Source organism: Chrysoperla carnea, chromosome 4 (genome assembly GCF_905475395.1).
Source record: "Chrysoperla carnea chromosome 4, inChrCarn1.1, whole genome shotgun sequence".
Classification (NCBI taxonomy): Eukaryota; Metazoa; Arthropoda; class Insecta; order Neuroptera; family Chrysopidae; genus Chrysoperla; species Chrysoperla carnea.
In genome coordinates this window covers 25,938,267-25,956,652 of record NC_058340.1, presented here as the reverse complement: position 1 = coordinate 25,956,652, position 18,386 = coordinate 25,938,267, and the positions used below count along the sequence as shown (strand labels likewise).

General features: G+C 29.3%; 2 protein-coding genes and 1 non-coding gene across 3 annotated transcripts; 1 reads left to right on the top strand and 2 right to left on the bottom strand.

Annotated features, from left to right (window-relative positions):
* Nucleotides 1-165: 165 nt before the first annotated feature.
* LOC123297985 (erythroid differentiation-related factor 1-like) lies at nucleotides 166-13,155 on the bottom strand. The gene is made up of 13 exons (XM_044879830.1): nucleotides 12,965-13,155; nucleotides 12,673-12,890; nucleotides 9,966-11,977; nucleotides 9,558-9,805; nucleotides 9,189-9,491; nucleotides 8,739-9,051; nucleotides 8,056-8,574; nucleotides 4,932-4,995; nucleotides 4,361-4,554; nucleotides 4,200-4,295; nucleotides 3,147-3,435; nucleotides 345-548; nucleotides 166-271 (listed from the first exon to the last, which is right to left on the bottom strand). Exons 1-13 carry the CDS (start codon nucleotides 12,974-12,976, stop codon nucleotides 166-168), a joined length of 4,578 nt encoding a protein of 1,525 aa, XP_044735765.1. The 5' UTR covers nucleotides 12,977-13,155.
* Trnah-gug lies at nucleotides 4,798-4,869 on the bottom strand. The gene has a single exon. It is a non-coding gene; the product is annotated as a tRNA-His (tRNA).
* Nucleotides 13,095-15,776, top strand: LOC123297805 (PRADC1-like protein). The gene is made up of 4 exons (XM_044879596.1): nucleotides 13,095-13,262; nucleotides 13,338-13,477; nucleotides 14,784-14,899; nucleotides 14,974-15,776. The coding sequence occupies exons 1-4, from the start codon at nucleotides 13,163-13,165 to the stop codon at nucleotides 15,263-15,265; spliced, it is 648 nt and encodes a 215-aa protein (XP_044735531.1). The 5' UTR covers nucleotides 13,095-13,162; the 3' UTR covers nucleotides 15,266-15,776.
* The last annotated feature ends 2,610 nt before the right edge of the window (nucleotides 15,777-18,386 follow it).

Genomic DNA, 18,386 nt, shown 5'->3' with positions numbered 1-18,386 from the left:
CATCTGTGGGCGCTGATATCATAATGTTGAATTGCATTACTTTCAATTAGACGATGGACAAACGAGAATTTTGGGAGGGCAAATGTGGGCAAATTTTATGGACAAACAAATCCAATCAGAATTTTATGATAATTAGCTTCTGAAGGTGCTATTTTCACTAGCTGTCTAATAAGCAGAAAAATTACCTAAAAATGATAGCAATCCCATTGCTATGTAAACTGGTTTCTTTATAAATTGAATATGTCTTGGATTTGTATTATTCATCTGAAATCTAAAAGGTATCACATTAGTAAAAATTTTACAAATGAATAAAATAAATAATATTAAAAAAAACAAATTTTTACCGAGTTAATAATGTTCTTTGTGAAAAATAATATGGATGATAGTTTAAAAATGCATTATCATTACTTAACAATTCAAATTTGATATTCATTTGATTGATAAAAATCTTTTGATGTTGAATAATATTTTTCACCATCATTGCAGCATATCTTGTATCGCCACGCCAATCTTCACTTGTTGACCAACCACTTAACGGATCAGCTTCACTAATTTATAAGGGCAAATAGTATAAATTAAAAATTTTCTCTTTTAGTTTTAATTTTATGAAGACAAACAATAAACCTTTGTCCTGATATTCTTTTATTATCTCAATCGACGTTCGTTATCGAACCAAAACATCGTTTATCTCCTATTTCATTTTTATCCCCAATTTCGATATAACATCTATAAGTATATAAGGTAGTTTTGATCCCAAAAAGTTCAAAAATCGGGTGCATTTGATGACTGGTCGAATCGTTTTTAAGATACGTACGGACTAAAATCGATCCAAATATTGCGATATTTTAGAAACTCTGTATCCAATCATAAAATTAATCTGATTTTTATATTTCTTCTATCAAATCCACCCCATCCACCGAACCCCATCCACCAAGTTTCATTAAATTCCAAAACAAAATTTTTTTTTTGCGTTTTTCTCGATTTTTTCAAAGGGGTACCCTTAAAAAAATTGCAAAAAATCGAGACTTTTTTATCTCCAATTTCAATAAAACTCAGTATATAAGGTAATTTTAACCCAAAAAGTACAAAAATCGGGTGCATTTGATGACTGGTCGGATAGTTTTTGAGATATGGACTAAAATCGATACAAATTGATTTTTATACTTTTTGAATCAAAATTACCCCATCCACCGAGTTTCATTAAATACCAAAATAAAATTTTTTTTTTGCGTTTATCTCGATTTTTTCGAAGGAGTAAGTACCTTTATTTACAAGCAATTCTGAATATATTTCGAAATATACGCATCTTTCTACTCTCGTGCAATTGTCAAAGAGAGTATAGTATTCAAGCGAGCTGAGCCTGCAATTCCTACCGATTTCTTAGACCAGTTTTCTTAAAAAGGATAGAACGGCGTTTGTAAAGGTAAGCTACATAATTCCAACAACAAAAAATGAACTAATTTCATAATACTTTTTAAAACATTACATTCCCGCACTGTCTATTCATTAAACCATGATGTATTACATTTTTTGTTTAAAAAAAATATTATATAGGTACCAAACCTTTGATCTTACAATATATATATATATATATATATATATATAATCATCTTAAAGTGAAAGTAACTTGTTTCCTGGCAATATATTACATAATCTCCTTAAAAGGGAAAAGACTGGATGGAGACAGAAGAGAGGAGCTTTCTGAATGAATATATAAATTTTACTTTGATGTAAAATGTTTTGGTATATCATAACATATCTATCTGTAGGTAACTTACTAGCATCTCACATTAGATACAGCAAGCAGCATCTAAGACCGTGAGCACATAATAAAACAAAATTTCCGTTATTCTTTTCTCTGACTTTTTGAGGCTCGATAAAGGTAAGTTTGGAAATGAAGAAAATAATGATTTTAACCGTAGTTCAACTCACAAGCCCGAGCTCATAAGACTCTTAACAAATATGTTAACATTTTTGAACATTTTTTCATAAAAATTTACACGGTAAGATATGATCGGAATTTCACTATATGAAATATTTTTTAATATTTTTTATTAACTTAGGAGGCCAAATAGGACCATTTAATGAAGTCACCAAAATCCAAAAAATTGAATTTTGCTCTATCATATCCAAATTATATCATTTTCAACCGTTTCGACGATTGCAAACTTCCTTTTCTTTCAATATACACACAGAAAAGAGAATATCGTCGAATAACTTGGAAATCGAAAAACTCGATTGCCATAAATTCGACAGTGGAATCACGATAAAAACTTCGAATTTCCTACTGAAAAACTTACCTTTAGCAAATCTCAAAAAGACAGAGGAAAATAATCATGGAAATTTCGATTGATTATGAGCTCACGGTCTATACTATAGACAGAGACCAATTATAATTATTATTATGTCAAGTGCAGTTACGTGAAAGTTATTAAAAATAGATACTTCTTGGATCAAATAAATAATACGGTGAAGTTTTAAAGATATTGCAAGAAGCTTATCTTTATCTTTCTATTCATATTTATGAAGAAAATAAATTACTTGAATTTATATTTATAGATAATGAATGCATTTCGTCTCATGATAATTTATCATTCTATATGTATTACAAAGCGAGCTGCGCCTGCAGGTTCACTGCGTGGTTTATCTACATGCTCATTGAAATATTGTAATAAAAATTGCCGCAAATAATTCTTAACAATTATTGCAAAATGAAAGTGTTTACGAAAACAATGAAACTTGAGAACCATCATAAATTGAGCAAAAAGATATTGAGTTACTTGAGTTTCGTTGTTCAAATAATAAAAATAAGCGACAAAAGAGCTTATTAATATCGAAAGTCGATATCTCGAGATGTACATAATATAATAACCTCCGTTTCTATGACATATACATTCCTTGGTCTAATTTCGTTCGAATCTGTATGCAAAGAATCTGTCCATCAGTCATATAAAGAGCCATTTATATAAAAAATAAATTTTTCTTAGACCGCAATAGAGTAGTTTATAGTCCACGCTTGATATAGACATCTTTCCTCCTTTTTTTAACAAATACTTAAATAAATCGTTCTAATAAATATTAAAACAATACCTAATCATTAAAAAAATGTCTTTTAAAACAAAACAACACAACAAAAAATACTCAACTCATTACTGAACGGCATATCCGCAATAGTGGGAAACTCATTTTGTACATATTCAATGAGACGTAATCCCTTATTTACAATATCATCACTGGATGCATTCCCCTTCGCATGATATGAAATATAATCAAAAGGGCAATTAAACTTTGAACAATACTCAAGTGCACCCCAACATAGACGATGTAAATCCGGTGATTTAAATAATCCAGCTGGTCCACCTAAACGTAATTGCATACCATTCTTTTTTATGTATGATAAGCCATCTTTTGTCGCTTTTATGTAATTGATAAATGCTGTAAAAAAATTCGTTGTTGATTATAAGACTTATGTAATATAAATAGGGTGTCGCAGAATGAGCGCACCCAGTAAGTAAAGTGGTACAGACAGGGAAAAGTATTTTAATATAAGTTTTTCAATATTAATAATTAGTTACATCGATAATTTCTTAATTGGTTACGGTATTTTAGACAAGCTATGCCACTGTGTCCATAAATGGATAATAAAAATAGCAAGAAAAAAAAGAACTTAAGAACTAACTTTAAGAACTTTTCTGCTAAGAAATTTTTGTCTATTTCACAGTATTCTTCGTATGAGGTCATTCTCATTCCCCTGTTATAGTACGTCAGAAAATATTGTCCAATTCAAAAGAAATAACAAAATTTTTAATTTTCCTAAATAGTACTCGATTTTTACAAATAGATTGCAGGTTGCTTATGCAGCAACCTGCGCTTCCGCCAATAAGACTAACAATAATATTGATTTAACCAGCTTTCAAATTTAAAAAAACCCCTTGAAAATGATGTCAGTCAATCTGTTTGACACAATCGGAGAGATAATCGCAATAAACTTATAAAGCGTTTTTTTTCGTCAGGAGTTAAAAAAGTGAAAGCAAAAGTTCGAAAATTAAATGAATTCGGCACCGTTTTCAAAACTGTTTATTCACAATGCTAAGTTTTAACTAACAGCTAAGTTTTCTGGTTTCTTCAAGGATCTACCAAAGTTTTTCTTGGTAATTTCAGTTAAGGACCATGTACTAAAAAATTACTTTATAACTTACCAGTAGTTGTAAAGTTTAAAACGTTATAAGTTTTCAAATCTGGTTCATTCCATGTTTCAAATTTCCAATTACTCACGTAGTCATTTCCGAATAATTCTACCAATAAAAAACATTTCTCAAAACTATTATGAAATTCCTAACTTTATGAATCGAATACTTACTAACATATCTTTTAGCTATTTTTCGCAATAGCTTTCGGTATAGAATGATTTGGTTTTTATCATCGAAGTCGTACAAAAGATTGGAATCATTTCCCATGAATTCGAAAACAATATATAATCCACGCTTATGAATCCAATTTAAAAATATATCCATATTTGTAAAGTCATAAGTAAATGAACCATTATGGCTATTTCTGGAAGAAAAAATTATGATTAAAGAACCAAAAAAAGAATATACCTACGCATACAAAAAGCAGATTTCAATTTTCTTAAATCTCTTATCAATGATAGATTTAACGTAATGAATTGACGTTGAGTAGAAATAAAAATTGGTTTTTGTTTTTTTATGAATAATTTTAATAATTATCTACCTAATCATATCAAATAAAAAAACAAAAATTAAAAAAAATACACTCCCCGTGACAATGTTTACACATTGCCGTGACCAGGATTCGAACCTGGGTTACTACGGCCACAACGTAGGGTCCTAACCACTAGACGATCACGGCTATCGGAGCATGTTTACTACACTCCAATATTAAGATCATATAGTACACTATCCATTACTTACTCAATATGTATTAAATCTAACAACCAATGCACACGAATATATTGAATTGATTTACTTGGTAAAGCTGATATTAAAGCAATATTTATTTTATTATCTTCAGATAATAAAAAGTTTTCTTTATTTTTTACATCAGGTGGACTAGAAAATATAAGAAAAACAAAAATTTTTTATTTTTTTAAACTAATCGTAGGCGTAGATACATTCAGGCAAATAAACATTTAACTAAACTAATCCCGATTATTAATAAAATTTGCACTTTTCTATAACTGTAAAGTACGTTTTGGTGCCTAAAAAAGACAAAACCGCTGCTGGAAATTGAAACTCCTACAAGTTTTCGTTTTTATGGAAGTTTTTGTTCAAGTTTTGATCGTTTTTCGTTTAGATTTTGTGGGCAACTAATAGAAAATCGCATTATCATTTAAGTAACTTCAACCTACTTCAAAAAAGAGCTTATTCTTTTTTGCCATAAAACTTGGCCTCATGGATTCTTTGCATTTATGATTAATCTAATAAAACCTAACAATTGTGTATTTACCTAAATTTATTTATGCCTACAACCTTAAAATTGTTATTATCAATTATTTATGCTTACCATTGTCCGGTACTCCTCCAAAAATGATTTAAATCGTTTATTTTATTATTTATGTTAATTGTATATTCAACACAATAAATTAATTTTGAAATTGTAACTAAAATTACAAAAATATGTAACTTAAACATTATTTTTATAAAATAAATAAATAAATCACATGAAATTCAGTAACTAAATCAAGATTTTTTAAGTGTAACGTAATTATCTTGAGGAAGTAGTTCACGTGTTGGAACATTAATGGAACAATTTCAGTCAATTTTTTTTAACATTGTGTACCTTCTACATCTAGTCTTCACTTTTTTAAGAATTTCAATAGTGTACGTTTTTTACTTTCAGACCTCATTATATTCGAAAAGTATATTAATATACGCATTCTTTGCAGGTATGAAAAATCTCAAACTATAAGAAAAAAACTCAATAAGAATAATATAAAATTCTCTTACTGCACGCTAAAATCTCTTTCTACATTAGGTTCAAGGTCAAATGAGAAATTTTTCGAGAGCCTTTGAGAGCAAAATAAGTGTTAAATCATGCAAATATTCACAATATTTAAACTTCTTCAAGTCTTTGCTAAGAACATTAATTTTACATGCTGATTTACTTGTCCCGCTTTGAGATTTTGGATAACTTATATTAATGTTGCATAATTGATAATCTCTTTGATGTAAGTTCTATCATGCCAAACAAACTAATTAACTTGAGATGATTTCCATGTTCTTCTGCAGAATCATTTTATAATTTATACAAATTATAATAGGGAGCCAACCTACGAGCTAAATTGTGACTCTTAATAAATTCTAAATTCTAACTATTTTTTGCCCCCCCCCCATCTTTACCACAGGTGACTTAATCTCCCGTGGTGTGGTTCCACATATTTTTCAATTTTACATTTATAAATAATTAAATTAAAACAGCAGTTACAAAGCTTTTCACACCACCTTGCACGTTATCACACAGTGTCTCATTTCGTTGACCCCCTTTCCTCTCTTTAAACTGTGACTTAATTTATGGATGGAACCAATTTGCAAAAGCAGCAGGTAATACTTTACATAATATTTGACCAAAATTCTCAGGATTAAATAAAAAATGCGTTTACTAAGAAAAAAAAATTGTTTATTAAACAGCTTATACAAATAATACACATCAAAACGAATAAATAATTCTTTGAAACGAAATATAAAGTACATTAGACAACGATTAAATTTATAAGGCAAAATATTTTTTTTTTCATTATATTTATATTAAAATCACAGGTTTGGTTTATATGCCTATACTAGCCATTACGTAATTAGTTATGTGATTACACAAAACGAAAACAGAATTGTATAAAAATATTTTTTATTTCAAGTACTGCTTTTTCACTGCAAATAGACTTTTTTCAACTTAAATACGTACTAAAATTTGTTTGTTAATAAAGGCATTGGTGCTAATTCTTATTACATAATATACTCTCACAAAAAATAACTATTTTTTAAAATTCACGTTTATTCGTTCAAAAAGTAGTACTTTTTTATCTTTATCGCTTCAAAACAGTTACAAAAAGCCGCACTTCGGCTATGTCCGTAGTTTCCAATCGCCATATTAAAAATTATGTATAGAGTGATATCTATATAACTAGATAGGAGATTCCATGTATGGAAATTGGTCTGATTTTGAGATTTATAGATATATACTAACGCAACCAAATGAGTGGCTAGAACTAAAAAAAAATATATAGATCTCTATATGATATGATTATAATCTCGCATGCGTTGAATGGTTTTATTTAGTTCACATCTACTCATTCTTAGGCGTTGTTTAACACGATAAATTTTATTTTATGACATTTAGATCCTTTATCCAGTTATATAGAGATCAGTGATAGATATTCGAATCTATATTTTCAATGACAAATGACCACCACTCTCAAAGGTTATAATAAAAATATTAGAATACAGAAAATAATGCCCATCAGATTTATTGTCATTCCAGTATTCTTGATATACACAAAAATGTGACCAAAAGCAAAAATAAGTTTTTAAGGTGACAATAATTAATAGCGTTTTAAATTAATTTAAAATTCTTTTTTGTACTTTTTAAATGAATAATTATTCTTCATTTATTTTTAATGATAAAAATTCAAACTTTAATTAAATACTAAAACTTTTATACAGAGTTCTTTTAAAAATGGGTATACTATTTAGAATGCAAATTACGATCTGGGGAAGGAGAACTATTTCAAATTGATGGCAAAATCAAATGAAAAATACGCCTCTAGTATTAAAATCATGATACTAAAGTAAATCGCCTTGAAAAGTACTTTAGCGAACACGGGAACAACATTATATTTAATATTGAGATGGCTTCGATTTGTTTGTTTGTCTACAGTCGTAATGCGATAAAATAGAGATCATATGAAATAATTACTTTTAAAAAAACCCTGTATATACTCATTAATTTTAAACAAACAAAAGAATCACTCTTTTTGGTGAAAACAAATAAATAAAATCCTTTTCATATTCTAAAAATATACTTGTTTTTGTAATCAAAAATTCAGTTCGGGAATTTTATCGATTTCTTTTTTAATTTCAATCATAACACGTTCTAAATGCAAACCCAATGAAATTGATGAATTTGTGGGTGTTCTTAACGTGATACCATATAATTTTTTGTAAGTACTACCATACGTTGAACAATGTTCCGCCGTAACACCTTTAATTGGTTTAATAAATAATTTTGTTAAATTTAATAATATATATTGTAGTTGACTCTCGGTTATATTCAATAATTTTAGCATTTCTGTATCGATTGCTTCTTCTTTTTCCGCTTCTTCAATTTGTTTTTTATTGTCGGCGTCTGTTTTGGAATTATCTGAGATAATTTCACCGTTTTTCATTTTTTCTGAATCTCTTTTCTTCTTTGATTTTGATTGTTTTGTTGACACTTTTGTATCGGTTTTGTTATTTGGATGAACGTGTTTTTCATTCATTATTTTGATCATAGGTAAAGCATCCAAAATTAATTTTAAGCTTATATTTAAATTTTTATATTTGGATGAAACACTAGATGCGTCTGAAAAAATTAAAAACTTTGTTTGAAAAATCGGTCAAGATGATTAAGAACTATTAATAGTAGGCAACGGGATCGTGATATCTTGAATATTTTGGTCATGAATTGCAAAACACGGCAAAAAAGTTGTTTTTATTTTTACGATAATTAGAGCACAGATTACTTACTTTGGAATAACAATTGATACAAAGCGATATATTCCAATTGTACACTTAAATATTCGACACAATCTTCTAAAGCAAACAAAATTGATGTTGCTCGCTCATAATGTAATTTACATAGAGTAACAGTACTTTTTTTACGTGAATCAGCACCGGTAATATTGCGAAAACTGTTATGGTACAACGATGCTAAACGATGATGAATTTTAGCACCACGAAATTGATAAATAGGTTGTCGATACGTTGGTGTTTCCATATCACAATATTCTAATGCTTTATGTAACATTTCCACAACTTCTTGTTCTAATTCTTTTGATGTCTGAAAAAAAAATGAAATAATATTGTAATAATATTAAAATTAATAATAATAATACAAAAGAAGGGTACCGCAAATAGGCCAATCCTTACACCTAGAGATCAAGGGATCCTCTGAAAAGTTAATAAAAAATTATTTACCCTGGAATCTACTGTTGGATAATCTTGCAATAATGTGGCCATATTATATGATGCCGTTGATAATTCCCAAGTAATCGCATCCCAAATTTCTGGATTTGTATTTCGATTTAATAATACTTGACGAGCCTTTTGATAATTCGCTAATGCTTTATTATAAAATATTTTTTCTTGTCCCACCATTTCCGATAATTTTTCCGAAGTATTGGACGAATGAACATGTGCACATAACCTCATTAATCGTCCCATATTTGAATATAACAATGCTAAATTCGGTTTATCATCGATCGACTCAAATTTTCTGATCTAAAATTTGAAAAAAAACCATATAAGAATCAAAAATTCTGTAGAACATTATCGATAAGTTATTACCCCTGTCTCTAAATTATATGATGATTTGCTGATCAATCGTTGAATATCTGTATTTCCATTATTAAATTCAGTACAGGCTTGATTCATGTATAATGTTCCCAGTTCATTGTGAACGTTACCTAGTCTTCGTAGTAAATTAGTTTTTTCTGCTCCAGGTTCTGACGCTAATGATCTCTCGTAGCACTGACAACTTATTTGTAGCAATTGCTCATTATTTTCTATTGATTCGGGCAATAAACCATCCCAATCTATTAAAAAATATTAATTATAATTAGAAATTTCATCTCATACTTTTTTAAAGGCGCATACAAGGTTAGAATATGTCCCATTCCAGTTTCGATTCATCCCAATTTCGATTTTTGGGATGAGAAAAGTATGTTACTAACAAAAGTTCAAAAAAAAACTTACTTTCGTATTGTTCTGATTCTTCTTCTTGACAATCCTTCGCAATTTCATTATCCATTGCTGTTTGAATATCCGAAGTTTGATTGTACTGTTTTCGATACTCTTCAACTTGTGACCAATGTTTATCAATCATACAACAACAATCACCAGCTCGGCCTAATAAACAACTTTCTTGTACATGCTGAGACGAAAAATGTAATTTTTTTAATACTTTTTGACATTTCACCAGAATTTTAATATATCGTAAACTGCTACCATAATTTTCTAATATAAATTCCTGTTCGGCTAAAATAGCATATACAAGACAAGCTTTTTCATATAACAACGTTTTTAAATGAGCATTCCATGAAGCATCATCAGACCTATCTGGTTCTTGCCAAGTAGGCATTGCTTCCGCTTTAGGTTTTGGTAGTAACGCTTTTGGTGGTTCAGTTTCTACTTCAGCTGTCGATTTTTTCTTCTTTTCAGCTTTATTACGACGCTTTTTCTTTGATTTTCCTTCATTTGCATTCGAATTCAACGAAGCATATGGCATTGGTATTGGTTCAAATGGATGTGCCATATTTAAATTTTCTTCTTCATCTAATTTCTTTTTCTTCTCAGCATTTTCGTCATCTTCTTTACATTTTGTTGATGCACTTGAAAAATATTGTAAACAATTTAATCCGGCGCTTATATGTTGTAAGGCCATAAAACATCGTTCAAAAATTGATCCTACGACTGGGGTCGGTATTTTATATCGGAATGGTTCACTATTGTCTTGATCATATGGCTCACTTAAGCGTAACTGTTTAATTGCATCGTTTCCACTATTCTGTAGTGATGAGTCGTCATCATCTTCATAATTACTAGAATCACTATCATGACTTTCATTAAAAACTGGTTCATTTGGATTAGTATGTGCAGGAATATATAAATCCGAAAGCATATAATGTGAAGACGTGACAATTTGGGGATATTTTTCTTTATTCAAAAGCTCTACACAATTTTTTAACAGCATCCGAATTGTACCTGTTTGAACAGCACCATCTTGTTGAGTATGCTTCATATTTCTAGCAACTCGATATAATAACATAGCAACTGGTACAGTAAAAGGATTTTGACCTTTCTCATCTAAAACTCCCGAACATAAAGAAGTTAAATCATATAATTTAACTACATCGTCATTTCGACCTTTAAATAACCAATATGTATGGCCAGCTTTCGTTGCATTAGATTTTAAAAACGATAAAATATTCTGTGCAATATCTCGAATTAATTTTGGTGAGAATTTCGAATCCTCTAAGTACGGTAAATCTTCAGTCTTGATAAATTCATATTTTTGTACAATACCATTTAAATGATAACACATTACGACTTCGGGAACATTTGACATTAAATTATCTAACCAATAATCAATACCAGTTAATACACTAATCGATTTACTCATATCGCGTAGTCGAAGCGATATACAAGGATGTGTTGATCCTCCAAATATTGGCATATCAGTACCGATAAGCATTTGAATATCTTCAAATGTCCACACAACATTTCGATTATATTTATGTTTAGTTGTAGGATCGGGTACCTCTTCTTCAATATTTGGTTCAGGTAAAGCCGGACCTGGTAATGTTAACGGTGTACTACTTGGTGTTGCCTCATTATTTTTCGTTTCTTCTTCATCTTTTTTCGGTTCAACTAGACTATGATATAAAAATTTGGAGATTAAACTTCGTTGCTGTAAAATATTTCGACTTTTACTACGTCTATATAATTCGAGATCTTTTTCATTTAAGGCTTTTTGAATGTTATCAAAAAAGAATTTTCGTAACCAATCCCATTCGGTTTCGGCTGTTCGTAATAAATGTTTATGGATGTCGAAATCATCGATTAAAAGTGTATTTTCAATACGATGCACCATCATACTAACAGGTCCACGAGAGTATGGTAATTTTAGTAAATTTTTTATGTTTTCTGCATCCGATACAACGTCCACTTCTCCAACACAATCGGGAAACATGTGTGCCATTCTAAAACTGTATTTAAAAAAAATTTATTATTATATTTGACAACAAGAACATTCTTAGAAATATTAAAACGAGGTATCTATTGCCACCAGCCACGGCTATCGGTGCCTATAATGTATTTCAGACACGGACGTCCGTTATATATACAATTAGAGTCAAGGATTGGCAATTTTCTTTCACAGGTCTTACCCTGTAATCCACGCGTTGGCCTTGCTTTTAATAGGGTCGAGTTACTACGGGTCTGCAGTATTTTTGGCCCCTTGCGTTCACCCTATGTGAAATTAAAGACACGGATATCCGTGGCTGATGGCAATAGCAGTTCATATTAATACGTTTTTTATATCGACATTTCGATGCTAATAATTCATTAAAAAATTAATTCGAGCATCCTAGAAATGTACCATTTTGTATTTAGTCATTAACCATTAAATTTGCTAAATTTTTCAATTTTCGAAAAAATGTTACAAACAAAAATGTTGTCCTTCTAGGTATAACAAAAAAAATTTATAATTTTAAATGTTATTCTATCTTTTATCAGTTATGAATGAGAGTGAGCTTTTGGTTGAATCTAAAAGCATAGGTACAATTTTAATACCCGCGTAAGATGTTCACCCAAAAACAATATATAACTAGCTCAGAATTTTATTAACATTTTTTAAATAAAACAAATCATGGTATCGAACCCTTATCTAAACATTACCTACCTTGAAAATCCAGTTGATTGTGATAACACATGTTGAAGTCCATAAGAATCTGCAGAATTACTTAACCAATTTGAAGGTGGTGAATTGAGATCAGTATTACATTGAAGTCGTGCAAAATTTGCAGGTGTTTGAAATGCCGAATATTTAACAATCGCTGTGGATTTAACAGGTAACGATTCGTTTGGACGAACCATTACTGAATAATTCTTTTTATTATCCTACATAAATAAATACAAAATCAACGTTAAATCAACATAATTTAAATAATTTATCATAAAAATTGAAAAATTACCTCTTTATCCATTTCTAATATGATAATTAACTATTAATATTATGTTTTGCTGCATTTAATTACCGCAAAAAGAAAATATTCGCTCATCTGCCTTAAGATATTGAGCATCTGCACAGTTTTGACATTCAAGTTTTCATTGTCATAATATGCTGGTCTAGAAAGTTCTTTAAACCGCTAATGGTGGTTCCTTGAAAAATTATGTTTAATTGCATTTTTAACTTATTTAATTTCAATCAACATTTTATAAATGTTTTTTTTCTAATATTTATTTTATTATTTAATGCTGTTAATCCTGTAGGTTAGTAAAACATAAATTCAACATAACCTTAAAATATTAAATTACTTTGTTTATTTTACTTTTATTTTTTTTTAGTGAATAAAATTCGCAATATTTATGAAGGAACATCAAATATTGAAGTTATTGGAAATGATGTATTTTTTGAAATATTGGATCCACCTGACCTGAAATATACGTATAGAGTTCGACCGGCAAAAGATTTTGGTGTTCCATTTGTAGGTTACAATTATTTACGAATCTTTTAATTAATTTTTCTAAAAGACGCCTAATATTTTGCCCATACAACAAATGTAATCATCTTAAGCGAAACAGTAATCGTTAACATTTTTGATGCTATTTACCAAATACCGTTTCAATTTAATTTTTTCGTGTCGTAAATGTTTATCGAAAGAAACGACATGATATAATAATAATGGGGTTTAACCTTCGTTTCTCTGGGGTCGGTTACTTCGTTCTTGCCCAAGCGACGACATTGTGATCAATTCTACCGCCCTCATTAATCATAATTGTTCACACTGCCGCTGCCTGTATTCGAACCCGCAACCTAAGTCTAAATAGACAAACAGTCGAAGACAAACGCCTTAGACCGCTCGGTCATTTAGGCTCTGACATGATAAGTAAACGGAGACCCCTCTAAACGCTTAAGCTTCGTTATAACTTGTTCGATCGTAATTTTCTTATTTTAATCATACTTTCGCTAATAGCCAAACTTTTCACAGAATGATCAAAAACTGGAGAAGTAGGGAACAATCTATTTTCTTAGAATATTATTGATCGGAAATTACTTATTATAGAAAACAGAAAAATCTAAAAACTATCAAATTCAAATTCATTTTAATAGTTCTAGAAAATTCTAAAATGGAGAAAAATTCAATATTAAAAGATTCTTTTTGCAATAGGGAATATTCATCCAATTTAAATTTGGTTCAAATATTTTTCTTCCGTAACTTTAATGACTGAACATTTCAACTAAATCATTATTTTAGTAATTAATATCTTTTTAATTACTTAAAAATAATTAATAAAAGTACAAATTCAGTGAGGGCATTTAAAAATTTCTAAAACTGAAATTCAAATTTTTATACGAACGTGACATCAAAGTGCGGGCTTGTCAAATTTGTTGACATACTGTATGATATTAATTACTTACGTTTTATATGGTATTTCATTAAAATATACTATTCTACGGCTTTTTATTAAAAAACTTAATAATAACGAGTGTAAATTCATTTTTTTTAAAGTGTAAATTATACATTGATATTTCACCAATTGACAGATCACGTACTTATACGTCATCAACAGAGAGCGCCAAAAAACTGCGTTTAAATATCTCAAAATTATAATGTATTTTAAATATTTTTTTACACTTTAATACAGCATTTTTAAACAGTATTTATATTTTTTACATTTTTATGTTATAACGGTGTAAACAATGAATTAAAAATACATATAAAAAAAATACATGAATATTCCCTATTTAATGAGTGAAAATTCAACAACTTGTTTGTTTTTTTTTTTCAGAGCCAGATTAATGAATTAAGAAATGTACAACTAGTCCTAGTTCATCCAAAATATGGCTGCGGCATTCCGGAAAATGCGGATGAAGTTGAGGGAAATGTTGCCTTCGTACAAAGAGGGTATTTATTGAATTCAAAACTAAAAATATTAATTAGAAAGTAATTAGAAATAATAAAAATAAATATTTTTTCAGATATTGTTCATTTAAAATGAAGACCGTATACGCTGAAAAAGTTGGAGCTCGTGCGATAATTATAACAGACGAACATCAAGATCATGACGATTATTTTATTGGAATGATTGATGATATGGATTCACAAGATGTGAATATACCATCAGCGTATTTAATTGGAAAAAATGGTGCAATGATACGTAAAACTTTAGAGAAATTAGATAGAAATTATGCAATTATTAATTTACCAGTAAATTTAACATTTACACCAATACATAAAATATCACAACCTCCTTGGTTACAATGGTCCTAGTCTTTTTAGTAAAATTTTGTAAATATCTTTCGTGATTTTAATCGTAGATAATTTAAATGAAATAGTCTAACAGACGGTATAGGGTCGATTTTCACCCATCTGATAACCAGATGAAACATCGCCATTATTATTGTTATCATTATTTCTACCTATATGAACAGGTAATTGATTAAAATTAATTTTAAAAATATGTCAAATAAAGATGAAGCTGACCTTATACCGTCTCCTGTACTAAAACTAAAACAGAAAATTAATTTACTTTTTTATTAAACCTAGCCTGCTCAATATTTATTAAATAATTTGAGCTGAAAAGGATTAATTATGTAACGACTAACAGTTGCTGTATCAGCAATGAACACTCATAATTTTAATTTTGAAATTACTGAATTTAGGCACCTGAAAGAAACGTAGTTCATTTTTAAATAATAATAAATTGTTATTAGTCACAGAGATTTGTAATTTGTATCCAATTTAATATCAAAATAAAATTTTTATTTAAAACTAGCAGATACCCGATCGCTTTGCTGGGCAATTTCTCCTTTAAAAACAAAGACTATCACGTTATAGCCCTCACTTATCCTCCCTTTTGTTTACAATTTTATGGATTTTAATTTTTTGGTGGAGAACTCTATCTTTTTTGAAAATCAAGTTTTGCCCATGATACTCCCTGACAGTATAACTTTCTATAAAATAAAATTAAAATTATAAATACTGGTAGTAGAGTTCCGGGAAACAGAACTTTTTATTTTAGCAAACCTGCTAGCTGTATGAATCTTTTTTAATTATTCGGATAACTTTAATAGTTTCCGAGATATTTGCATACAACCGATCAACCCTCTTTTTTTATTATTAAATTGTTTATAACTTTTGCAATTTTTACCACAATCTCTGGATTTGTGTCCGAAAAGTTTCTAAACTTAATTCCGAATCAAATGGTTCGTACCAAAATGGTGTTTGCTGACTAGACCATGAAGGTTAGAAAGACACAACAGCCCGCATTTAATGATACAACTTAGCGATCCCAGCGCCTCACTTATTTTTTCAAAATATTGGAGACAATATTTTCTATTGCGATCGTCCTCCTTCTTTATAACCTTCATGGACTAGACTATGGTGAAGAAAAAATAAGCGCAAAACTTTAAAGATAAACAAGTTACCTAAATATTAGTAGAGAACAATTCATAGTAAAAGAGTTGAAAAGACTTTGATTCATCGTAGCAAATTTTCTAAGAAGGAATAATATTACACAGAAATAAATGAAAGACTACGTGACTTAGTGAATAACACCTACCATTCGATAGTCAATATACCTTGTAATAAAAATACGTGTTGTGTTACACGATAAAACCACAAGTCACACTTTAATAAACTTCACAAGAAAATCCTTGATTTTCTCTACGTTCGCTTATAAAGATAATTAGTTCAATGATAATAATATAGGTATTTAACATTGGATCAAATCAAATATTTATTTAGAGTATTTATGGGTATATATTACGAAATACCGATTTAACCTTGGGATTTTAAATAATTTATCATTCATAAAAATAATACAAAAACGAATACATTTAATGTATTGGTACGTGCTTTAATTATTAATTATTATTTTCACACCTTCTAGAGGATTCCAAACATTTTTGTTTGGTTTTGAGAGATTGATCAATCAAATATATATGTATCAATCAAATTAACATTAAAAACTTATTGATAAATAGAAGAAAATTAACATTAAATGATGATTGTCTTAAAAAATCTTCTAATTAAGAAATTTCTGACCTATAAACATTTCCAATATACGCGTCTAAATCAAACAATTTCCACCTAATTTAATCCGATTGCCATCACTTTTAGCTCTTATCGTTAAATTCTTCTTTCCCGTAACTTTGGTTTGTTTTTAGTTCAGGGCTGAAACAAGTTGCTATATTGTGATTTTTTTTGTCTACTTTGTTCCACTTTGTGTACGGGGCATGTAGTATTTACTACTCTTGCTACATGGCTAATCCGCAACTCTTTACAGGTTGTTGAAATGCTGCGAAGAAAATTTGAAACATAATCCCCCAAACATGAGACATTGAATAGCGTTATTATATCATGTAGGTATATATGAAATATATCAAGGTATACTAAGTTTAGTCCTAAGTTTGTAACGCTTAAAAATATTGTTGCTACGAACAAAATTTTGGTATATGTGTTCATAAAATTGGTAATTAGCCAATTTTCCACCTAATTAACCCATTTTCGGTTGTCCGCCTGTCGCCATGATATCTCAAAAACGAAAAGAGTTTGATCGAGAGTGTTCTTAGCTATGTTTCAAATTCGAGTTTAGGATTCCGTACCCGATAACAACTAAAAAGGAGATGATGATCTTCAATCGGCCGAGCAGATTTTTTTGAAATATAGCCAAGAACACTCTCGATCAAATTACCTTTCAAACAATAATCCAAATCGGTTCATTCGTTTAGGAGGTACGATGCCATAAGGGAATCGATCAGACCTTATTATGTATTTGGGATTTCTTTAAATTTTTAATATATTCTTCCAAAATTTAAACACTTTGTGTCTACTAAGGTCGCTTTCCCAGCTATACGTGTATTGAGAAATTGCCATCATTTTTTCTACTATTCTACTATCATCAACTTTTTGTACTATTTGATGAAGTCCTGCTGTTAAAAATTTAACCACCCTGCATATAATAGGATACTCAAACGAAACTATTTTATTATTAATAAGTTATTTTCGATGTTCGTAAAGGAAATGATTCACGAATTTTCATTAAATCATCGGTATCCATAAAATGTTAGTGTCAACATTTGAATAGGATGTATATCAATGAATTTATAATCAGCATATTTGAATGCGAGCCAATATTTATTTAGTCATAATGCGTTTATAGCCGTATTATCTTATATTATTAGAGTGTAATATGGCTTTAAAATTGTTTTGTTAAGAATAAAACCACTAATTGCAACAACAAAAAAATTATGTTTTTTTTTAATCTAAAAATTAAATGTATGTAGAATGTTAAATCAACGCTTGAGCCATTATTTTCAAATTTCTAGATAAATTCATCATAACTCCTCTAGATTTTGTGAATTCGAAGTCATGGACCACAAGATCTAAC